The sequence below is a fragment of the Sorex araneus genome, chromosome 3 (genome assembly GCF_027595985.1).
Source record: "Sorex araneus isolate mSorAra2 chromosome 3, mSorAra2.pri, whole genome shotgun sequence".
NCBI lineage: Eukaryota > Metazoa > Chordata > Mammalia > Eulipotyphla > Soricidae > Sorex > Sorex araneus.
In genome coordinates this window covers 233,395,638-233,419,884 of record NC_073304.1, presented here as the reverse complement: position 1 = coordinate 233,419,884, position 24,247 = coordinate 233,395,638, and the positions used below count along the sequence as shown (strand labels likewise).

Genomic DNA, 24,247 nt, shown 5'->3' with positions numbered 1-24,247 from the left:
CAGCTGTCCCTGCTGTCCGAGCTTGAGCTCAGGGAGCTTCTCTGGGCTTCTCCACTGGCTGTTCCTCCTCGGGCCTTTGCTGTTCCAGCTCTGCTGCACACCCCTCGCTCCCCAGTCTCCCCGTGCTCATCCTCTCACACACTCCCCCCGCTGCAGGAGGGAGCCGACCCCGAGTCAGCACCAGCGGGGGGGCACTTTCACCCGTAACCCCGATAGAGGCGTCACCTCGGGGGTCCCTCCAGGGCAGAATATTTGCTGGGTGAGGGCTGCGGGGTGGCTGTGCTGGGGGTTCCCTCCTGGTGGAGACGGGGGGGGGGGGGGGCGGTTGCGCTGTTCCCAGGATGGAAACAGGGTCAGCCCTGCGCAAGGCAAACAGCCCTGCACTAGCTCTCCGGCCAAGAAGACTGTTTTTGCAGAGAAGAAAAAGGTTTAGAGAAACTCAACAGTTTTCCCGTGACAAAATGTGCTACTGCCCCCCTCCTCCACCAGGCCCCCCCCACGCGCGTGCGCGCGCGCGCACACACACACACACACACACACACACACACACACACAGGCCCCTGGGATGGGGCCTCCCTGCAAACAGGTCGCCCAACGCCTGCAGAAACCACTTTGGACAGCAGGTGGCACCAAATACCATCTAGTCCTCAGCCATCGCTGGGTCTTGACTTTCTAGAAGTTTCCATGGGTGCCTGGGAAGTTGAAAAGAGTGGAAGGGACTCCAGGGTCAGCGTGTCAGAGCGTGTGGATGCCGCCACCCCACTTCTTCCCCTCTTAGTCCAGGGAAGTGGGGGTCCGCAGGCCCCCATTGTAGAGGTGGGCGTGGTCAGCCCCCCAGGGTGGGGGTGCTCAGCCCCCCCGGGGTGACGAGCTTTGTGGACCCTGGCGTGTGGTGTTTCCCGGCTGCTGCTGGCCTGTATGTGTCGCTGCAGGGGGGCGGGGGGCCTGCACCCTCAGCTGCTCCTGTGGGACCCCCACACCGTTGGCAGTCGGGGCGCCCTGCCCCCTTCAGTGGCTGCTTCCCCGAGCCCTCGGGGGTGCTGTGCCGTGACCCCACTGAACCCCTCTGGTTGTGCAACACGCACACAGGGGCTGTGACCCGGGGCCTCGCCGGCCTGCAGAGCCCCGGGTGTGGCGAGAGGAAGGTTCCGGAAGGCTTCTGACTGCCCCTGCTGCTGCCTGCGCGGGGGACGGGGGGGGGCCTGTCCTAACCCCGGGAAGGGGGGGGAGGCGGGGCGCGCCCCTCACTCCCGCCGCACCCACAGATCTACTTCTGGGAGGCCGAGCAGCGGAACCTGAGCGAGCGGCTCAAGACGCTCTTCCTGGCGGAGAACAGCGTGAAGCTCAAGAACCTGACAGGCTACACGGCCTACGCCGTCAGCGTGGCCGCCTTCAACGCCGCGGGGGACGGGCCCCGCAGCGCCCCCGCCCGCGGCCGCACCCAGCAAGCAGGTGGGGAGGGGCGGGGGAGAGGAGAGTTCCAGGCTGCAGGGTGGGGGCGTGGGGGGGGTTATCCCGGGGCCCAGAGAGGTCCAGGCTGGGCGCTCACCCAGGGACACGCCGCGTGGGGGGCTGAGCGCCCACAGGGGACCCCCAGGGGCCTGGAGGGACCCTCCCCCGGCTCCCCTCCTCTTGCCGATGGCTGGCCCCCCCACCGAGGCAGGCCGGACCCTGTACGTGTCCCCGAAGTCTCGTTCTGCCCCTTGGATAAGTGGCGGGCAGGGCAGAGACGGGGGGGACCCCTGGAGCCCCCTCGGCAGCTGTCCTGGGCGGACCCCAGTGCCCACCCAGAATGCGGGAGGGGGGCGGGAGGGGGGCTCGGGAGCGGGGCTGGGGTATCCACAGGTGTCTCCCGGGGCTCTGGGTGGGGTCAGAGGTTACTCCTGGGGGGCTCAGGGCCCACTCTTGACTGCAGAACCCGGGGGACGCCAGAGGGCCCCAGAGGAAACGGGCGGGGGGCAGGGGGAGGAGGGAGCCTGGGGGAAGTTGGGGTTCACTGCAGCTGCCGTGGGGAGCTGCTGCCTCGGAGCCGCAGGCACCAGGATGTTTCCTGTTCTCCGAGATGCCCCTGGGGGGGTCCGGGAGATGTCCCGGTGGGCGCAGAACAAGTGCTCAGGGAAGTCGGGGCTCCGTCTCAAGTCCCGTGGGCCCCTGAGCACTGAGCCAGGAGTAGCTCCCAGGCCCCTCTGGGTGTGGCCCCAAACAACCAATGCCAAAAGGCGACTGTGGGGCCAGGAGGTGACCCAGGACACGCAGGGCCTTGGTTCAGTCCTGCCCCCGTGACGTCACGTGTGGGCTGTTTGGGTTCTTGCCCCCTGGGACCCCTCCCCAGGGCTTGGAGGGGAGTCTGGAGCACCCCCGGCCCAGCCCCTCCCAAAGGGGTTTCCCGGCCCCAGCCCGGGCCGGCCCCCGCACATCCTTCCCCCCTCCCCCGCAGCCCGCCTCGGCCTGTCCCCCGCTGTCAGCGTCCGGCCGGACATGCGCCCCCGGGCCGGCAGCCCGGCTCCCAGGGGCAGGACGTGCCGTGCTCCCGAGTCCTGACGGCGGGCGGCAGGAAGGGCCCCCCGGCCCCCACCTTCCTCTGCCAAGGACCAGCCTGCTGGGGCGGAAGCCACGTGGGCCCAGCACGGCGGGAGGGGGGTGGCAAACAAGGCCGGCCACCCTGGGAGCTGGGGGCGCTGCCAGTGCTGCTTCCTCCCCGGCTCCGTGCTCCCGGTCTCTGTGCTCCCAGTCTCCGTGTTCCCGGTGTCCGTGCCCCTGGTCTCCGTGCCCCCGGTCTCTGTGCTCCCGGTCTGGGCTCACTCCAGGGCCCAGGGCCTGGGCCAGCCGCCTCCAGCCGCCCCCAGCAGGGTGGCCCCGTCCCTGCGGCTCAGCCTCTCCTTGTTCCGTGCGGCCCCCATCTCCGAGCCCAGCACCCCGCCCACCCTCACCTGGTCCCTGGTCCCTGGGCCCCCCGTGCCCCCCACGCAGTGACAGGGAGCCCTGTGCCCTGACCCGGGCTCAGCCTGCGTCCCCCTCCCACCAGTGAACAGCGGGTGCCGGGGCCAAGCGTGGGAGGGGGGGGTGGGACCCCTCTCACCCTGCTCCAGGCCCCCCACCGGGGCTCTGAGGCCCCTGGCTTCCGCCCGCAGCACCCAGTGCGCCCGCCGCGGTCCGGTTCAGCGAGCTGACCACGACGTCGGTGAACGTGTCCTGGGACGCGCCTCGGTTTCCCAACGGGGTCCTGGAGGGCTACCGACTGGTGTACGAGCCCTGCACCCCCGTGGACGGTGAGCGGGGTCCCCCCCCACGCCCCCTCACTGGGGTCTGCCTGGCGGGCAGCCGCAGAGCAGGAGAAGGGGGCGTCCATCTGCCCAGCAGGCATGGGGGAGACGGGGCCCTGCAAGGCGAGCCCGGGCCCCACACAACAGGGGGACGTGACTGTGGACATCGGAAGATCGGACCCAGTGGCTGCCCCCACAGTTGGAGCCCGGGCAGGGGCGCCCCCAGAGTCCGGGGGCTGCGCCCTGGGTGGGCCGCAGAGCTGGTGCGTGGCTCTCGGGGGGTGGGGGTTATTAGCCAGAGTCAGGGGCCGGCAGTTGGGAGGGTGCTGGTGCTGGGTCAGCCCAGGCCGTGGGGGGCTCGGAGCGTGGGCCCCCAGCACTGACTTCACGGGGGGGCGAGGGCGTGCACCTCCCACGGCTGCTCTGAGGAACCCGTGTCCTGAGCTGGGGGGCAGGGCCTGCCCCCAACCTGCACGCTGCGCCCTCCCCAGGCGTGAGCAAGATCGTGACCGTGGACGTCAAGGGGGGCAGCCCGCTCTGGCTGAAGGTCAAGGACCTGGCCGAGGGCATGACCTACAGGTTCCGCATCCGCGCCAAGACCTTCGCCTACGGGCCAGAGATCGAAGCCAACGTCACCACGGGCCCCGGAGAAGGTAGGGGAGGGGGCGCCCGAGGCCACCAGTCCCCGGGAGGGGGATCCAGGGCTGTGCAGCCGTGGCAGGATGCATGAGAGGCCACACGGGGCAGGAGCTGTGGGGGCAGGAGGTGGCCTGAAGGAGGCAGCCAGGAGGGTGGGCCTCACCGGAAGGACCATCCGAGGCACAGGGGCACACAAGTGACAACCAGCTGGAGCCTGGAGTACCCCGGAGCACCCGCAGTGTCTCAGTGCCCTGTAGAACACAGCAGTATCCTGAATCATCCTCTGGCATCCCGTGGGACACAGAAGTACCCTGTAGTGTCCTGTGGTATCCTGTGTATCCTGCAGGAGCTCACAGTGCCCTACAGTATCCTGGAGTACCTTGCAGTATGCAGTCCCCCATAGTCTCCTGCAGAATCCTGAAGTATCGCGTAGACCCAGTAGTATCCTATAGTGTTGAACAGCATCCTGTAGAAAACTACAGTAGCCTGCAGTAACCTGAAGTATCCTGTAGTATTTTGCTGTATCTTGAAGTACTTGGCAGTATGCTGTAGTAACCCATGGTATCCTATAGTATCTTGCTGTATCCTGGAGTATTTCGCAGTACGATGTAGTGTCCTATAGGATACTGTAGTATCCTGGAGTATTTGGCAGTACAGTGTAGTATCCTATAGGATACTGGAGTATCCTGGAGTATTTGGCAGTATGCTGTCGAGTCCCGTGGTACCAGTATACTGTAGTATCCTATAGTATACTGTAGTGTCCTGGAGTATTTGGCAGTATGCTGTAGTGTCCTATAGCATACTGGAGTATCCTGGAGTAGTTGGCAGTACACTGTAGTGTCCTATAGCTTACTGTAGTATCCTGGAGTATTTGGCAGTGCGCTGTAGTATTGTATAGGATACTGGAGTATCCTGGAGTATTTGGCAGTGTGCTGTAGTATCCTGTAGCATACTGGAGTATCCTGGAGTATTTGGCAGTATGCTGTCGAGTCCCGTGGTATCGGTACGCTGTAGTGTCCTGTAGTGTCCGGGAGCAGAGTCTGAAGGCCCCGCACTAGGGGTCCGGATGTCCCACCCGTGCCAGCCCCCCCACACACACCATCAAAGAGAAGCCCTGGGGCTCCTGGACTCAGTGCAGATTCCTGGGCCCCGACATTCTCCCGGCATTGCTATGGGGGTGGGCTGGGGATGTGGGGAGATGACGCCCCCAGGCTGAGGCTTCCTCCTGGGGAAGGAGAGGACTCAGTTGGGGGTCGAGGTCAAGTTGGGGCCCAGGGCACCCAGTGCACCGTGGGAGAGGGCAGGACGCGGGTTTGCACATCAAACCTGAGGAGCCAGGACCACACCAGAGACCAGGGCAGGGCACAGAGGGGAGCAGGGAGGGGGAGGGGAGGGGGGTAAGGGAGGGGAGGGGAGGAGGGAAGAGAGGAGGGAGGGCAGAGGAGGGAGGGGAGGAGGAGGGGAGGGGGGCGAGGGGAGGAGGGAGGGAAGAAGAGGAAGGGGAGGAGGGAGGGGAGGAGGGTTGTAGAAGGCTCCCACGGCCCCCCAGGGAGTGTGTGTGGCTGGGGGGCCAGTGACCCTGTCCCCCTGTCCCCCTGTCCCACTGCTGAACGTCCCTCGGCACCCAGAGCTCCCCCCGCCCCTTCCCGGGACAGGACCCAAAGCTGCAACTGCTGGAATCCCTCCAGCTCCTCCCCCCTCCCACCCCTCTGCTCTCCCTCCTCCCTCCCCCTCCTCCTCTCCCCACCTTTCCTTTAGCCCTCAGCCTGTCACCTCTACTGCCCGCCCCGCTGCCCCGCCGCCACCACCCTCCTCTCCCTGCCCCTCCCTGTGCTCTGCTCCAGAGAGCGGGGTCGGATGGAACCTGTGGGTGCAGGACACGGCCTGCCCCCCCATCCTGCCCCTGCCCCCCGTCCTGCCCCTGCCCCCCACCATCCTTCCCCTGCCCCCCGTCCTGCCCCTGCCCCCCACCATCCTTCCCCTGCCCCCCGTCCTGCCCCTGCCCCCGCCCCGCCTGCGCCTCCCCTCACCTGAGTCGGCCTCCGGCTTCCGGGGCGCACTGCCAGGACGGGACGGGATGGGGCAGGGCTGTACGGACAGGCCGTCCTGCCGCGGGGCCTCGCTGGGGGCGGGGGCAGGAAGTGCAGGGGAGATGCCACAGGGCCCCCTGGGACCCGAGCTCCTGAGGGGCACAGCCCCTGGCTTAGCCCGAGTGCCCTGGGCCGGGAGCACTGGGCCGGGAGCACTCCCTGCATCTGTCCGTGAGCCCCACTCCTGCCCCACGCCTGAGGGGTGGTCTTCATTCTCACCCTGCCCCTCACTGCCCTCTCCCCTCTCCTCGCCCTTGGCCAAGGGGCCCCAACACCTCCTGGGTCCAGGCTTTGGGGTTGCAGGGGCCTGCCTGCCCCCCGCCCCCCTACCCCCATCTGCTGCCTCCCCACAGCCGCAGGCCCACGGCCAGAGTGGAGATGCGGACAGGCAGAGGGATGTGGGGGGTGAGACCCCATCCTGACGGGACCCCCAGCTCTCAGGACACCCCCAGGCCCCCGCCGCAGCCCCCTCCGGCCCTGCCCGTGCCCACTCGCCGTGCCCGCCCGCAGGTGCCCCCGGCCCGCCCGGCGTGCCCATCCTCGTGCGCTACAGCTCGGCCATCGCTATCCACTGGTCCAGCGGCGACCCCGGCAAGGGGCCCGTCACCCGCTACGTCATCGAGGCCAGGCCTTCAGGTGTGTCAAGGGTCAAGCCCGGTCTCCCGGGGCCCCTCGGCCCCTGCCTGGACTCCGCGTCTCGGTTCATCTGCCGAGAAGAAGGTCCTGGTGGACTCAGGGTGGATCGGGGGGGGGGGGCTGGAGGGGGGAGATGGGGGCCGGCCGGGGACTCCCACGTGACACCTGGCCAGCGTGGTGGGGAGCCTTGAAGTCAGGCGGGAGCGGGTGGTGTAATGGGCGGAGCTCAGGATCCACGGGGGGGGGGGGGGGCCAGCAGAGGTGGGAGTCAGACAAACAGAGTCAAACCCCATGTCCTGGGGGCTGCGCTGAGAGCTCAGGGATCGGCCGAAGCCTCACCCCCACCCCAGCACGGCGGGGCCCAGCCCAGGGGGCCCCCAGCACAGCGGGGCCCGGGCACGAAGCTGGCCGGCCTGTGGCTCAAAGATCACCCCAAGGGCCTCCGGCTGCCCGACCAAGAGTAAAGCCCCGACAGCCTGCCCCCGGCCAGCCCCCACCCCCGGGAAGAGCCCGTGACTGGGGACGCCCACGCCTGGGTCGTGTGCCAGCCTCCGTGGCCCACAGGAGCGTCCCAGGAAGTTCCTGTAACCAGAGCAGGGCTCCTGCGCCCGAAACCCTGTCCGGGCCGATCAGCATCTCTCGGCTCCTGTTTCGCTTTCGCGCCCCCCCCCCCCCCCAGCCCATCTCCCCAGGCCCCACCTGCCGCGTGCTCGCTTGAACGGCCAGCTCCGGTTGGGGGGGGGGGGGGGAGTCTGTGACTCCAGAGTTCGGAGGCCCTGGGATTCCACGGTTCTGGGATTCTGTGGTCCTGGGATACTGTGAGGTGAGGGAGGGAGGGAGGGAGGGAGGGAGGGAAGGAAGGAAGGAAGGAAGGAAGGAAGGAAGGAAGGAAGGAAGGAAGGAAGGAAGGAAGGAAGGAAGGAAGGAAGGAAGGAAGGAAGGAAGGAAGGAAGGAAGGGAGGGGAAGACACCTCTTGTTCCCGGGTCAGGGTGACGGTGGGGAGCCCTGACTAGCAGGGCAGGGCGGGCTGGGAGGGGGGGGGGGGAGGCTGGAGCTCCCTGTGACTCCAGCTGGGGTGGCAGGGGTCACTCACGAGCAAAGAAGCATCCAGGCCCTTCTGGAAGCTCTCCCCAGGCCCATCGTCACTGTCCCGAATTTCCGGTCCAGCCCCCGGGAGGGTCCAGGCCCGGGACCGCTGGGCCCGAGACTCCCGGTCCCTCCTGCAGCTGCCGCGTGGCCCCGGGAGCCAGACCTTGACCCCCCCCCCCCCCCGCGTCTGTGGCACCCCGCTGGCCAGCGCAGGGGCGGGGGGCGGGTGTGGAATGTGGCCTGTGGCCCGGGCCCTGGGGGTCCTGGCACGGGACCCAGCGTTCCAGGTTTGGGGGTGTGGTGTGACGCCCCCCCCCCCGCACAGATGGCCGCGAGGCAGGGGAGCCCCGCTGACCCTCCCGAGAGGGAGCGGCCCCCGAGACGAGCGTCAGCAGCCGTGACCTAATGCGGGGGCGGGGGTGGCACCCGGGCGCCCCTCTGGAGCCTTATAAAAGCACGAGGGGGCCAGGGGCCCCACAGGGGTGTCTTAAGTCTTGGGGGAGACACGCCTGAGCCCCGCCAGGCTGGGGGGTCCCGGCTCCCTGCCTCACGGCGCCCCTCTACACCCTGCAGACGAGGGTCTCTGGGACGTGCTCATCAGGGACGTCCCCAAGGAGGTGACGTCCTACACCTTCAGCATGGACATCCTGAGGCCAGGCGTCAGCTACGACTTCCGCGTCATCGCCGTCAACGACTATGGCTTCGGGACCCCCAGCAGCCCCTCCCAGTCGGTGCCCGGTAGGCGGGGGGACCCCTGCCTGCCCCCCCAGCACTGAGCCCCAAGCAGGCCCAGACCAGCCTTGGGTCTTTGGGGGGCCCCTTCCAAGGGCTCCAGAAGTCGGGCTGGGGTCACCTGCGGTCGGGTAACTGGGACAGGGTGTCAGGCCAGGGACTGCTCCCACGGCAACCCCCAGACCCGGGGACAGGCCGCTGGACGCTGCCAGGCCAGGGGGTAGGGCCCTCTTCCTCCCCCTCCCCCTTCTCCCTCTCCCCGCCCAACAATCTCACCCCCACAAGCAGCCCCCACCCCAGGCGGGAATCTCCTCTGGCCATCCCAGCAGCTTCCCGCCCGGTGCTGCCCCCTGCTTGGCCTGCCCAGGCTGACAGGGCCGGGCAGCGGGGGAGTGAGCAGACTGGGGTGGACAGGGCTGGCCACACGGGGCAGGAGCCCAGACCAGAGCCTGCGGGTCGCAGAGGGCAGGGGCGGGGCTGCCTCACGGGGGGAGGGGCCCCACCTGGGGAAGGACCCCTGGGGAGAGCAGCCCACCTGTGGGAGGCTGAGTCTGGGGGCCGCCCTCCAGGGCTGGGGTCACCCGCCCCCCCCTCCCCGTGTGCCCTGGAGACCGCGTGGGGTGGTGGGCGGCACCTGGTGCCCCGCTGCCCTCGGGACCCTGGAGGAGGCCAGTGAGGGGCCCAGTCGCGTGCCGCCTCCCCACTGCCCCGACTTCTGCTTCTCGGGAGGAGCCGTCCCGGGGTCCCCAGCCCAGGGGCACCTGCCGAGAGAACCTCAGCTCTGCTGCCCTCCGCCCGGGGCCCTGGCAGGCATCACCAGCCGATCCCGCACTATCGGTCCCAACACGAACCCATCCCGCACTATCGATCCAGACAGGAACGGCTCCCAGCACTGATCGATCCCAGCATTAATTCATCCCATGGCTCGTGTCCCGAGTGCCCGCAGTCTGTCCCTGCACTGATCAATCCCAGCCCCAATCCATCCCCACCCCAATCAGTCCCAGCACTAATCGATCCCAGAACTAATCCATTCCAGCCTCAATTGACCCCAGCACTAATCGATCCCAGCACTAATGGATTCCAACCCCAATCAGTCCCAGCACTAATCCATCCGAGCCCTAACCAATCCCAGCACTAATCGATCCCAGCCCCAACTGATCCCAGCACTAATCGAGCCTTAATCAATTCCAGCCCCAATCAATCCCAGCACTAACCGATCCCAGCACTAATGGATCCCAGCCCCAATCAATCCCAGCACTAATGGATCCCAGCCCCAATCAATCCCAGCACTAATGGATCCCAGCCCCAATTAATCCCAGCACTAATCCATCCAATCCCTAACCAATCCCAGCCCCAGTCTATCCTGGCACTAATCGATCCCAGCACCAATCGATCCCAGCACTAATTGATCCCAGCACTAATCGATCCCAGCCCCAATTGATCCCAGCACTAATCGAGCCTTAATCAATTCCAGCCCCAATCAATCCCAGCACTAACCGATCCCAGCACTAATGGATCCCAGCACTAGCCAATCCCAGCACTAATGGATCCCAGCAGTAGCCAATCCCAGCACTAATGGATCCCAGCCCCAATTAATCCCAGCATTAATCAATCCCTAACCAATCCCAGCCCCAATCGATCCCGGCACTAATCAGTCCCAGCACCAATCGATCCCAGCACTAATCGATCCCAACACTCCTGTCCAGCGCCCCTCAGTGCTCTTCCTCACACCCCCTCCTGGCCACCCTCTTTCCTTGGACTGGAGCGGACGCTCGGCCAAGGCCGTCCCCACCCACCCAGCTCAGAGACCGCTGGTCCAGGGGCCAGAGGGCGGGCGGGGCTGCGCGCTCCCGGCCTGACCCGTGCCCCTGCCCCGTGTCCAGCCCAGAGAGCCAACCCCTTCTACGAGGAGTGGTGGTTCCTGGTGGTCCTCGCGCTGGTGGGCCTCATCTTCATCCTGCTCCTGGTCTTCGTGCTCGTCATCCGCGGCCAGAGCAAGAAGTATGCCAAGAAGACGGACTCGGGTGAGTGGGCGGGCTGGGCGGGGGCCACTCGGTCCTGCCGCTCGGGGGGGGGGGCCGGCTCCGTCCGGGGGTTCGGACTCAGGGGAGCAAATGCAACGCCGAGAGAAGGGGTGGGAGCGAGACCACGGGGGTTAAGGCGCTCGCCTGGCCGGCCCGGGTTCGATCCCCGGCACCACGTGTGCCCCCACCGTGGCCAGGGGTGAGCCCTGGGCACCGCTGCACATGGCCCAGACCCTCCGCCCTGGAAACCAAGTCTAAGGGGGGAGGCCTGGGGGATGGACTCGGAGCTGGGCATGCGGGACACTGGGCCTCCCCAGGAGCTGTCCCAGTAAAGGGGAGATGAGGCAGGGACATCGGGGAGGTGCACTGACTGAGGAAGGGGCCGGGGGAGGAGCGGGCCAAGTCCCAGTGCTGAGTCTGCGGGGCGACCCCTGTGCTGCAGGACCCCCCAACAGCTGCCGGGGTGGTCTCAGCCCCCCTGAGCGCTGCTCGGGGGCCGAGAACGGGGGGGCCCAGCCCGGTGGGGTGGGTGGGCAGCCCTGGCGGGAAGAGTCGGCGGGTGACGGGCCGGGCCTGCCCCCAGGAAGCAGTGCCAAGCCGGGGGCCCTGGGCCACGGGGAGATGCTGAGCCTGGACGAGAGCAGCTTCCCCGCCCTGGAGCTGCACAGCCGCCGGCTGTCCGTCAAGAACTCCTTCTGCCGCAAGAACGGGCTCTACACCAGGTAGGCCACCCGGCGGCAGCGCCAGCCCCGGGACAGGCAGGGCCCAGAGCCCAGCACCACCCCCCCCAGCCGCAGGCGGGCGCAGGGCCGTGCCAGGGGAGGGAGTGAATGCAGATGCCACGGGCTTGGTCGCAGCTTAGCAACGTCCCGGGGCCACGGCCAGCACTGGCCCCACCGCGCACCCAGGGGGGCTGCAGGGCTGGAGGAGCCGAGACCCGGCCCCCCCCACCCCTGCCCCGGCCCTGGGGTGCCCTCTTGGCCTCCAGGCTTCCCACCCCAGCCCTCCCGAGGGCCCCCAAGGGCAGCCCCCCCTTCTCTGAACCCCTGCCCCTCCTGGCCGCGCTGCTGGCGTCCAGCCCCTCCTCCCGTGTGACCTGCCACTCTGCTACCCGGGAGAGGGGGATGGGGGGGCCTGGCCTGGGACTCCTGGGCCCCCGCAGAGGTGGGGGGCGGGCACGGCTCACAATGCCGCTCTGTCTGCCGGTGTGTTCAGGGGGGCATGAGGGAGGGGCGTGGGCTGCGGGGCGCCTCTCAGCCCGCCCCCCTGCCCGCCCAGCCCGGGGGAAGAAAGAGCCATTTGAGGCCACGGTTGGACCCCTGGTGCCTCCACAGCCCCGCCAGGCTGGCTCCAGGGTCCCGAGGGGGGAGGGGGAGGGGGCGGCTCCCCACTGCCCACACACCCACAGGGGCCGGGTACCAGGCGCCCACGCAGAAGCCCTGCCTCGGCCCTGCCTGCCTGCTCCCCTCCCTCCCCCACCCTTTCCTTCCCTTCTCCCCTGCCCCCTACTCCTCTTTCCCTCCCCTTCTCTCCCCTCCCCCTCACCTCTCCCTGCCCAGGCCCCTCCCCTTCCCTCCTCCCCTCCCCTTCCCTTCTCCCCTACCCCCTACCCTCTCCTCCCCCTCCCCTCTTCCTTTCCCCTACACCCTCCCCTCCCTTTCCTCTCCTCCCCTCCCCTTCTCCTCATTCCTCACACCCCACCCCCCTCACCTTACCTCCCTCCCTCACTTCTCTCATCACAATCCCCTCCCCCCACTGCCCCCTACCCCCTCCCCTCCCCCCAGGTCCTCCAGGTCAGCGTGAGTCGGGGGTCCCTGGTCTCTGGGAGCTGCCTCCATCCCTGGCCTCGGAGGTGCAAGGATGTCAGGGTGCCGCTGGTGGGGTCAGGTCCTTGCCCTGCCCGAGGGCTCTGCCGGGCCGCTTGAGCCCTGAGCAGGCCAGGGGGGTCCGGCCGGGGTCCCAGAGGCAGCTGAGGGGAAGCAGCGCGCAGGGGGGGAGACCCCGGCCTCCTGCCCCACCCGCCTCCCCTCCAGCCCGCAGAGCCCCGGGGCTGGGTGCCCTGACCATCCCCCACGTTTGCTGGGATGGGTCAGAGGGGCCAACCTCACCCTGACCCCCGTGGCTCGCAGGAGAGGGGTCGAGGGGCCGGGGGCCGCTGCCAACCCTGCTTGTGCCCATGTTCAGGGGGTCTTGGGGATGCCCCAGCGGGCTCTGGGACAGAGTGCTCCCCTCCTGCCCCATCCCCCGCCAGACCCCGCCAGGAGCCCCAGACCCTGCCGGGGCCCCAGACCCTGCCAGGACCCCCAGACCCTGCCAGGACCCCAGACCCCGCCAGCCAGACTGTGGCTCTGAAGGTCTGGCCTGAGATGGGGGGAGGGGGAGCAGGACAGAGGGGCCGCGGCCCCCCCCGCGGGCACTCAGCTGCCCCCCCCCGCAGGTCCCCCCCCCAGGCCCAGCCCGGGCAGCCTCCACTACTCGGACGAGGACGTGACCAAGTACAACGACCTCATCCCCGCCGAGAGCAGCAGCCTCACCGAGAAGCCCTCCGAGGTCTCCGACTCCCAGGTGAGGGCCGGGCCGGAGTTGGCACCCGGGGGGCCCCCGATTCCCAATGGTCCGAGACACACCCACCAGCGTGACCCCGAGACCCATAAGCCTCAGCCCTGGGTGGCTCGGGAGAGAGGCTGACCGCACAGCGGGCCGGGTGGACACTACTGCTGACCACTACACAGTGGGACTGTTGGACTCCGGAGGTGTGGACGGGCAGTGTGGACGGACGGGCGGCTCTTTGACGGTCGGGCACCCGCCATTGGAATCTGGCCGTGCCCCCACCTGAGCGGGCCCTCCAGGGTGCAGGAGAAGCCCCGGGCCTCAGTTTCACCATCTGTGAAATGGGCAGGAAGGATCCTCCCGTGGGCCCGTGGGGCGGGTTCAACACGCAGTGCCCGGCCAATCGCGGCTGTGCCCGCAGCAGAGGGCGGGGCCTCCGCAGACCCAGTGCCCCTTCCCTGGGGAGTCAGGCAGGACGTGGCCCACCCCACGGAGGGCACCCAGGCCTCCGGGTGACAGGACGCGGTCCTCCCGGCCGTGGGAGCTGCAGAGAGGCGGCCGGGGGACCTTCCTGGCCAGCTTGGGGAGGGAGAGGACGAGGAGGCCAGGCGGGATGGGGCACCCACGGCTGGATCCCGGCCAGGGCCGCCCCTTGGTTGCCCGGTTACTGGCCGGCAGAGCCAGAGGGCAGTGGGGGACGGACGCGGCTCTGAGCCTGGCTCTCGGGGACCAGGACTCCCTAAGGGGGGCCGGACTGCGGCCAGAGCTGCTGGGGGGGCACCATTTCCCCCCCATGGGGCTGTGTCCCTGAGGGACCCGAGGCCTGATTCAGACTCGGCACGGCGGGGCTGGCACTGGCCAACGCTCCAGGCTCAGAACCGGACACTGGCTCCAGAACGTTCTCGCTGAGGCTCGGGCTGAGCACTTGTGGGGCCCGTGGGTGACCTGGGTCCCACCCCGGGCACCAGGAGTGAGTGGGCCGGGCTGACGCCGCCTCCCCGGAAGCCAGAGTGTCCCTGTGAAGTGGGCACTGGCTTGGGGGCGCTGCAGGTAGCGTAGGAGCCCCAGGGCTTGGCCAGAGCACTTGCCCTCGAGACAGGCGATCCAGGAGGACTGAAGGGCCCCCGGGCCCCCGCCCCAGCCCCAGGGCAGCCACACAGCACCCCTGAGATGCTGAGGGAGGCAGGGCTGAGAGGGGCGGGAGTGTCGGGCCCTCCGCGCTGCACGCCCGGGTGGGTCTCTCTGCTGGTCCCCAGTTGCCTGTGGAGGGCGAGGGGGGGCCGAGTGCCAGACCTGCCGGGTCCAGGCCTGGCTGGCCCCACACTCAGTTTCCCCCGCCCGGCAGTGGGGGGAAACTGAGGCTAGAGGGCCACAGGATTCGAGTCTCGGCCCACACGGGGGAGGCGAGAGCAGCGCCCGCCCAGCCGGGTCTTGAGACAGCCGAGGCCACGCACGGGCCTACCGCCGCCCACGGGGCCGGCCACCCTGTCCGGGCTGGCCCTCGCCAGCGGTCACTGCTGACCTCCCCAGCCGGGGCGGAGGGAGCCTGTGGCGTCCTCCCCTGCCCCCCGCAGCCCACGACCCTCCCGGCCAGACCCCCGTCCAGGGTGAATGTGACCCCAGAGCCACAGAGGGGGCGTCTGGCCGCCCACTGCCCCCCACCCGCCTCCACACCAACCCCGGGCGACCCCCATCGCTGGCCTGCCCTTGCTTCTCGGGCACCCCCTCCCCGCACCCCTCCCCGCGCCTCCCCTCCCCTCCAGGGTCTCTGCCAGCCCAGGGGCTGCCCTGAAAGGCCCCTTTGTCGATGCGGTAATGCACACGCGTGCACGCGCACACACACACACACTCTCTCTCTCTCTCTCTCTCTCTCTCTCTCTCTCTCTCTCTCTCTCTCTCTCTCTCTCTCTCTCTCTCTCTCTCTCTCCTCTCTCTCTCCTCTCTCTCTCTCTCTCGGGCCCCCAGCCTGGCCCCTCCTCTGGCTTCCTTCTCCCCTCACCCCGCCCCCCTCCAGAGAAGAAACAGATTGCGGGGGGGGGGGGGGGGGGTAGGGGGGGGCTCTGCTAGTGCCCAGGGGGAGGGATGCAGACCCGCCCTGCCCCTCCCACAGACGCCGCCCCCGCCCCCCTGCAGCCCCCCCACTCAGGCCGGGCTGGATAAACATGCTTCCCAACCTGCCCCCCAAGAGGGCCGGGCCCGCCTCAGGCCCCTCTGGGGCGCCGGCCAGGTGGGGGTGAATGTTCCCCTTTTCCGTCTGTACGCTGGGGGCCCCCTCGTGGCTCCCGGCCCCCCTCACCCTCCCTGTGCCCCGTCTCTCCTGTGCTCACTGGGGGGCCTCAGTGAAGGGCCCGCGGGACCCAGCTGGCCAGGAGCACAGTGGCCCGCGCCCACCCCGGCCCCCGCCCGGCCGCACGGAGCCTGGGCCGGCCCAGCCCTTCGCTCCGCCGCTATTGTCTGTCCCCGCGGCTCGCATGGTGCGGCCCCCGCGGCACCGTCACCGGCTGGGAGCCGGCCCGGAACTTTCCATTGTCCTGGGCACTGGCTGTGCCCACCGAGAGGGCGGAGCCCCTGGGGACATCGGCTGGGGGTGGGGGACAAGGAGTGGCCGGGCCCCGGGCAGGGTGCGAGGGCAGCTGGGCAGGGCAGAGAGGTCAGCGGCCAGTGGACAGGGCAGGGCAGACGTCCGGCCCCTTGGTGGCCTCTGGGCGGAGGGGTGCCCCGTCCAGCCCCCCGCACGGTCCCGGCCGTCCGCCTTCCCAGCGCCTGAGTTTAGAATGACCGTTCAGGGCCAGCCGGAGCCCAGCGGGGAGGGCGTTGGCCTGGCACGCGGCTGACCCGGGTTTGATCCCTGGCACCCCCCTAGGGGCCCCCGAGCACCGCCAGGAGTGATTCCTGAGCACAGAGCCAGGAGTCAGCCCTGAGCATGGCTGGGTGGGTGTGGCCCCCCCCAAAAAAAATAAAATAAGCTCCTGTACCTGGCGCACTTTAGTTGGGCAAATGCCCCACCCCCTCCAAGCTGGCGGCCGGGGGGCGGGGGGGGGGGAGCCACGGTGCACCCTGCTGACACAGCATCTCGCTGTGAAGGCGCTAACATCCGGCCGCGGCTCTTCCCCAGAGTTCCAGAAGTTTCCCATCCCCATCTGCTGTCTTCGTTCTCACAGGGCGGCTGGGAGTGCGGCTGGGGGAGGGGCGGGGGTATTTTTAGCCTCCGTGCAGATTCGGTGGGGCTGTCGCTCTGGCTCCACCGTCCCCCGCCCCCGCCACCCCCCCCCCCCACACACACACACAGACAGTCCCAAACGGTTCCCAAACCGTTAGCCAATTCGATTTATCAACATTGTTGCGTTATTAAGCCCAGCTGGGTGGGGGGGGGGTGGGAGGCAGCGGCAGGGCTGGGGCTAGAACCCGGGGCTAGAACCCGGGGCCTTCCACCTGCCGGCCCCCTGCTCTGCTTCAGAGTCGCCCCGCAGCCCCGGGATCAGCGACTTTAGGACCCAGAGCCGGAGTCCCGAGGCTCGGGGATGGGCCTGGCCTGGCGTCAGCTCTGGTTTGATCCCCAGCACCCCAGCGGTCCCCGAGCCCCTCCGAGTGACCCCCGAGCACCCCCGGGTGTGGCCCGAGAACTGCGCCAGGGCTGCGGTGACAGGACAGTGGGGACAGTGCCGGCCTTGCACGTGGCCAGCTCGGGTTCGATTCCTGCCACCCCGTAGGGTCCCCTGAGCACCGCCGGGAGCGATCCCTGAGCTCTGAGCCAAGAGTAACCCCTGAGCACCGCTGGGTGCGGCCCAAAAGACAAGGATGAAAAACCCACAAGCACCTCCGCCGCCCCCACATACACACACACACACACACACACACACACACACACTCGCGAAGTCATTACTATTCGGTGTTTTTCAGACTAAGCTTCTGGGTAAGTCCTGAGTGAACACGGGACGCTCTGGGTGACACTTTCTCTCGGGCCTATTTCCATGTCGCTGTGTCTTGAGGACCTGCCCCGGCCCCTGGGCCCCCCGGGCCACCACACAGAGGTGCTGGCTGGACCCACGGAGGCCAGGGTGGCACCTGAGCCCCGAGTCCCCGGGCACGTGCTCCTGACGCCGTCTCCCCCACACGCGGGGGCCTCCCCGGGGCAGCGGGCGCGGCCGGGCTCTGGGCCGCGTGTAGGGGAGCACCAGGGGCCGGGGGACCCCGAGTAGAATTCCGTCGGCTGAGGGGGCCTCTTCTGGCGCTGGGGCACACGTGGCAATTCACCAGAGGCAATTCACCGCGCACTCCTGGTCACTCAGGGGTCCCCATTCCCGGGGCCCAGCACGGCCCAGCGGGGGCAGCAGCAGGGCGGGTGGGGTGCGGGGAGACGGGTCAGGGGTGCGCAGGGCAGAGTCTGCGCAGAGCCTTTCTCGAAAAAAAAAAAAGAGTCCGTGAGAAAGGTGGGTCTGGGGTGGTCTGAGTCAGGGGGCTCTGAGTTGGGGGGGTCCCTGATGTCCCAGCACGTGGCCCTGGCATGGCGGGGGCGGGAGGGAGCCAGGGAGAGGAGGCTGGGGCAGGGGGGCTCTGCTCTGCCAAAGGGGTCCACTCCCTGCAGTCTGCCTGAGGCCTGCTGGGGAGGCGGGGGTCCGGGCAGCAGAATCCAGGAGCTAAAGGCCCAATAGATGCCGCTACACCCCCAGTCACGTGACCGCCTTTGACAAACTGGAATAGGCAAATCTACCCCCAGAGAGGGAGCAGACGGGGTGGGGGTGGGGGGGCTTGCGGGGGCGTGACCAGGGGCTGGGGGCCAGGCGGGCAGTGCAGAGAGGCCAGTGGCGGCCAGACTGTGCCCGTATGAGGACCCAGCAGTGCTGGGTGCTTTTCACCTCCTCTGGGCTTAGTTGGTTTGGGGGGGTAACACCCCCCAGCCGCTTCGAGGTGCCTCCTGGCTCTGCACACCTGCCCCCACCTCAAAAGCCTTTTTTTTTTTTTTTTCCCAAAGCAGCTGCCTCAGAATAATGGGCCGGGGGATGTCGGGCGCGCGTGCTCACAGCAAGACCCCCGCTGAGTCTCGGGCACAGCGTGGCCTCTCCCCTTCCGGCCTGCGCCGGGGTTAGCTGATGCCCGAGTTTCAGCCGCCCTGACCTGTCACGAGTATCACACAGCATAGCCCCAAGCCCTCTGAGCACCGCTTGAGGATCCCCACAATATGGACCATGAAGAGGAGGGGCCAGGTGGGATCGAAGCGATAGCACAGCGGGGAGGGCATTTGCCTGGCACGCGGCCGACCCAGGTTCTATTCCTGGCATCCCATAGGGTCCCCAGAGCACCGCCAGGAGTAATTCCTGAGTGCAGGGCCAGGAGTAAGCCCCGAGCATCGCCGGGTGTGACCCAAAAAGTCAAAAAAATTAAAAAGAAAGAAATGCGGGGCCAGGACGGAGGCTGAGGGCCAAAACACACACTTCGCAGGGCAGGAAGCTCCAGTCTGAGCCCTGCCGGAAGCAGCTCACGAGCACCAGGCCAGGCTAGACCCTGAGCACCACCCGTGGAGGCCCCAAGATAAAGGGTGTCAATTTTTTAAAAATTAATAATAAAGGGCCAGAGGGATTGTACAAGGGTTAGGACGCTTGCAGGCAGCCAACTCAGCTTGATTTCTGGCACACATATGATCTCCTGAGCACAGAGCCAGGAGTCAGCCCTGAGCACAGAGCCAGGAGTCAGCCCTGAGCACAGATCTAGGAGTCAGTTCTGAACACAGACCCAGGAGTCAGCCCTGAGCACAGACCCAGGAGTCAGCCCTGAGCACAGACCCAGGAGTAAACCCTGAGCATTGCTGGGTGTGGTCGCAAACCCCAAATAAATGGTGTTTATGATTTTTTAAAAAAATAACAGTAGGGGGCTGGAGCGATAGCACAGCGGGTAGGGCGTTTGCCTTGCACGCGGCCGACCCGGGTTCTAATCCCAGCATCCCATATGGTCCCCTGAGCACCGCCAGGGGTAATTCCTGAGTGAAGAGCCAGGAGTAACCCCTGTGCATCGCCGGGTGTGAGCCAAAAACCAAAAAAAAAATAAATAAATAACAATAGGGGCTGGAGTGACAGCACAGTGGGTAGGGTGTTTGCCTTGCACGCGGCCGACCCGGGTTCGATTCCCAGCATCCCATATGGTCCCCTGAGCACCGCCAGGAGTAATTCCTGAGTGCATGAGCCAGGAGTGACCCCTGTGCATCGCTGGGTGTGACCCAAAAACCAAAATAAATAAACGAGGCCAGAAAAAGGGTATGGGAGGTAAAACACTTGCCTCGCACACAGCCAACCCTGGTTTGATCGCCAGAGTTGCTTATGGTCCCTTCGGCCCTGCCAGAGGTGAACCCTGAGCACAGAGCCAGGAGTAAGCCCTGAGTACCGCCGGGCGTGGTCCCAATCCCAAAATAAATGGGGTTCCTTTTTTTAATTTGGTCTTCGGGCCACACCCGGTGGTGCTCAGGGCCTATTCCTGGCTCTGTGCTCAGGGATCACTCCTGGTGGGGATCAGAGGACCCTCCGGGGTGCCAGGAATCGAACCCGGGTTGAACACGTGCAAGGCAAGCACCCAGCCCTGAGAACTCTCTCTCCAGCCCCAGTCTTGGTTGGCTGGGTCACAGGGAAAGGGCCCTCGGGTGGTTCCGCCAGGGACCCGCCCGCTCTGACACACGCTCCCTCCCGTGTCCGCCGCCCCCCGCCTGTGTCCCCAGGGCAGCGACAGCGAGTACGAGCCGGAGCCGGGCCCCCAGAAGGCCCACTCGTTCGTCAACCACTACATCAGCGACCCCACGTACTACGACTCGTGGCGGCGGCAGCAGAGAGGCATCTCGCGGGCACAGTCCTCCAGCCACGGGGAGGGCGACCCCGCGGAGCAGGAGCACGGCGCCCTGGGCGGGGGGCGGCCCCCAGCAGGGCAGCCTCTTCCGGCCCAAGGCCAGTCGGACCCCCACGCCCCAGAACCCCCCGAACCCGCAGAGCCAGCAGGGCACCCTGTTCCGCCCGGCCAGCAGCCTGGCCCCCGGCTCCCGGGCGCCCATCACCGGCTTCTCGTCGTTCGTCTGACGTCGGAAGAGGACGCCCACCTGCCCGCCCCGCGCCCCCCCACGCCCGGCCCCTCCTCCAGCCGCCGGCCGCGAGGAGTGGAGCAGAGAAACTGAGTCAGCGGCCCGGCTCGTCCTCGGGCCTCCCGGTGCTAAGGCGACGGCAGCCCTGGGCGTGGAGATCAGGGGCTCGCCCATGCTGCGGGGACGCGGGGTGGAGGCCGTGGGCAGGCAGGGGTCCTCGGGAGGGGACTGGGGGGCTGGCCAGTGGGCGTGGCCTAGGGAGAAGAAGCTTCTGGAATTCCCGCTTCGAGGGGTCTCTGGCATGGGAGGGAGGCACCAGAAGCCTGGGGGTGCAGTCGGCCCTCTCGCCCCCACCCTGTGTGGCCCCCCCGGGGAGCCATGTCCCCTCCCCCGGAACCTGTTCCTTTAGAGGAAGGGACGCACCTCCCGGCTCACCCCTTCCATGATCTCTACACACTCCTCCAGCGCCCTGCAGGGGCGTCCAGCCCCCCACCCCAGCTCAGCCAACCCTGAAGGATGCGTTCAGGGGTCAGGGGTCAGGGGCGGGGGTCCCGAGGTGGCCCGGGGACAGCTGGCAGATCTCCAAAGCTTTGTATTGTCTTTCTTCCGATTCAGGTGCCCAGAAAGGGGGCTGGGGCCACGGAGAGGAGACAGTGACTCAGTCTCCCAGGGCGGGCTGAGGTGGCCACAGACACACACGGGGACCCCTTCACCATCACACGCGCGTGCACAGGCACACATGCTCAGACACACGCACATGCATGCATGCGTACACGTGCACTCGCATGCATGCACACATGTGCACACGCATGCACATGCTCAGGCATACTCATGCACACACAGACTCGTGTGCATGCATACTCATGCGTGCACATGTGCTCACATGCTCACGCACATGACCACACTCACACACACATGCACACATGCATGCACACGTATGCACACGTGCTCGCTTAGAGAACAGGTTCCTGGCCAGGGGGTCCCTCTGGGCCTGCTCGCCAACAGGGTGCTCCCCTCAGACCCCAGCCCGGAGGCCGATTCCTCCGCGCCACGAGGTCGGCTCAGCCCTGGGCTCACAAAGGCTCCAGGAAGCCCAGCCCCACAGTGACCATGCCCAGGCCTGGCCCAGCCTCTCCGGGCCCAGGGGCAAGCCGGGTCCTGTCCCCGCTCGACCCAGCTGGCAGGGTGCCCCTCAGGCTGCCTGGGGCGGGTCCAGCGGGGCCGAGGGCTGGGAATAGCGGTGGACACAGGGCCGGGCCCTGCACGCGGTCTGCACCAAGCGTGTTCTTTAAAAAGCCCGTCCCTGGCCGGGCTCGCCCCAGCAGCTCAGGAATCCAGGCCGGGGTCTCGGGGGGAGGCCTCTCGCCAGTTCCCGGGTGGGGCAGGACTCAGTGTGGGGCCAGGAGGCCTGGGAGCCAGCTCGGGAGCAGTTGATGCTGATTTGGGGGCTGCGGACGGTCCCCGGGGAGACTCTCAGGGGACGGGCCCAGCGAGAGGCCCAGCCCTGGCGAGGGGGTGGGCACGGCCAGCTGTGAGCTGGACCCTCTGCAGACAGGCTGACGGGAGGGGGGGGCCCGCCCGGGGGCCCACATCTGGATCTCCGTCCTGCACATCTGTGGCGGGGCGGCTTCCCCTCCGCTTCCTCCGGCCCCTCCCCACGGCCACCACCACGGCCTTTTCCCAGCTCCCAGGGTTTTGCCATTTAAGGAAGTTCCCGGTTTGCAGGGGGGCGGGGTGGAGAGCAGGGCTGGGATTCCCAGGGGCCCAGACTTCCTCTGCCTCCTGGCCTGTCCCGCACCAGCCCTCCCACCCCCACTCATGGCCTGTGACCCTCAGCACTGACCCTACCCCCAGAAGGCCGCACACGTGGGGTCACGGATGTGTAGCAAGGAGCACGGAGCAGAGTCCCCGGGCGTGCGGGGTCACGGGACACCCCCAGCTGGCCCAGGCTGCTGTCTGGGGGCTCCAGCAGCCTGACTCCTTCCGCCTGGAGGCATCCAGGGTCCTGCAGTGAGCCACCAGTGGGACCGGGCTCCCGGGGACGTCTCCTTGCCCTTGTTTACATATCTGCCGGGGAGGTGGGGTGAGACAGCCCCGGGGGCCCCGGGACGCCCCCTTGGTTTCCTGCCAGTCAGTCACCTCTCCAGGTGCGCCGGGTTCACCCCGGGACACTTGCCACCTGGCGCCTTTGTCTCAGGTGCCCTGGAGATCTCCGGGCTTGCACCTGGCCACCCACACTTGGCACCCAGCACTGCCCTCCCCCACCCGGCCACACCCAGACTGCCAAAACGAACCAAATAGCCCCTCCCGGTCCCCAAAGGTCTCGCAGGCCTAGGGTGCCTCTCCCGCCTGCCCCCCACACCCCCCCAGGTCCCGTGGAAACGGGGGCGCGGTGAGCTCAAGGCCAGCTGTCCCCCCCCCACACACACACCGGGCAGCACAGCCAAGGGGCCAGGCCTCGCCCGTAGCCCACCCCGCAGGGCACCCCTCGCCTGCCCTCACTGACCCCCCGTGAGAGCGTGTGCGCAGGTGAGGACAGGGGTGGAGCCTTGTGCCCAAGGACCCCCTGACCACCTCCCGGAGCACAGGTGCCCCCGAACACCCCCTCATGGTTTCCTTCCGGGTCAGAACCCAAAGCATCTCCACGCGTCACCTTTCTTTATGCATATAGACTCCGAGAGCAAAAACCAACACAAATCTTTATTTTTTTGATTTAAAGGATATAATGAAAAAGTTACTGGAAAGAGTGTTCGTTATGGCAGGTGTCTGTAAGAAAAAATATATATATATATATGTCCTATAGCTTGTTAGCAGGTTTATTTTTTAAATGAAAGGTCAGAGAGAAATTGATGTGAAATATACACCACGAGAAGTTCGTGTCCTGTCAAACTTGTGTATTTTATAAATAAACTTTTTTTTTTTGAGTCCTGGAGCATCTGTTATTCACCTCCCCGGGGAAGTCCGTGCTCCCACGTGCCCCCTGCATGCCCAAGTGAGCCCAGTGCCCCTCTGCCCTGCTGCCATCCTGGGCCAAGTGTCCAGGGCCCGGCTCTGTTCTGATCCTTCACGGCGCTGGACGGGTCCCCGAGGGGAGCACCTTGCCAGGGAGCACCACGGGGACTTGCTCTCTGGAGTCTGGAGTCAGGTCTTGGCCTTAGTGCTTCCCAGAGTGGGTGACCTGGGCACCCTGGGGACATGCGTGGCCCTGGGGCCCGCCAGTGTGCCTGGCCGTACTTCCTGTCTGTCGGGTGAAGGAAGGCGCGTTAGGGCCCACCTCTGCCATCAAGGCACTTACTTGCCGTGCACACGGCTGACCCTGTCTGATGCCCAACCCCGGTTACGGTCACCCTGAGCACAGAGCCGGGAGAGCTGCAAAACTAAGTACCTAAGGAGGTAGGATGGGGAGGGTTGCACAGCGGGGGGGCACTTGCCTTGCGCGTGGCCAGCTCGGGTTTGATCCCTGGGGTCCTATCGGGTCCCCCGGGCAATACCAGGAGCAGTTCCCGAAGGAGAGCCGGGAGAAATGCCTGAGCATCTCGGGGTGTGGCACAGAAGGAAGGTAGGGAGGAATGGAGTGAGGGAAGGATGGAGGGAGGGAGGGAGGGAGGGAGGGAGGGAGGGAGGGAGGGAGGAAGAAGAAAGAAAAAAAAGAAAAAGAAAAAAAGAAAGAAAGGAAGGAAGAAGGGGGAGGGAGAGAGAAGGAAGGAAAACAGGAAGGGATAGGAAGGAAAGAAGGGAGAGAGGAAGGAGAAAGAAAAAGAAAGAGAAAGAAAGAAAGAAAGAAAGAAAGAAAGAAAGAAAGAAAGAAAGAAAGAAAGAAAGAAAGAAAGAAAGAAAGAAAGAAAGAAAGAAAGAAAGAAAGAGAAGGAAGGAAGGAAGGAAGGAAGGAAGGAAGGAAGGAAGGAAGGAAGGAAGGAAGGAAGGAAGGGGAAGGAAGGGAGGGAGGGAGGGAGAGAGAAGGAAGGGAGGGAGGAAGGAAAGAAGGAAGGGAGAGAGGAAGGAGAAAGAAAAAGAAAGGAAGAAAGAAAGAAAGAAAGAAAGAAAGAAAGAAAGAAAGAAAGAAAGAAAGAAAGAAAGAAAGAAAGAAAGAAAGAAAGAAAGAGAGAGAGAGAGGGAGGGAGGGAGGGAGGGAGGGAGGAAGGAAGAGAGTAAGGAGAAAGATAAAA

General features: G+C 66.7%; 1 protein-coding gene across 1 annotated transcript in view; it reads left to right on the top strand.

The window, feature by feature from the left end:
• SDK2 (sidekick cell adhesion molecule 2) overlaps window positions 1-20,319 on the top strand; it is an 87,420-nt gene extending 67,101 nt beyond the window's left edge. Inside the window, exons 36-44 of the mRNA XM_055131113.1 lie at window positions 1,266-1,452; window positions 3,132-3,269; window positions 3,755-3,916; window positions 6,503-6,628; window positions 8,292-8,456; window positions 10,334-10,474; window positions 11,058-11,198; window positions 12,915-13,039; window positions 19,728-20,319. Coding sequence (XP_054987088.1) covers window positions 1,266-1,452; window positions 3,132-3,269; window positions 3,755-3,916; window positions 6,503-6,628; window positions 8,292-8,456; window positions 10,334-10,474; window positions 11,058-11,198; window positions 12,915-13,039; window positions 19,728-20,174 — 1,632 coding nt within the window. The 3' untranslated portion in view covers window positions 20,175-20,319. The remainder of the gene's footprint in view (window positions 1-1,265; window positions 1,453-3,131; window positions 3,270-3,754; window positions 3,917-6,502; window positions 6,629-8,291; window positions 8,457-10,333; window positions 10,475-11,057; window positions 11,199-12,914; window positions 13,040-19,727) is intronic.
• Window positions 20,320-24,247: the final 3,928 nt, after the last annotated feature.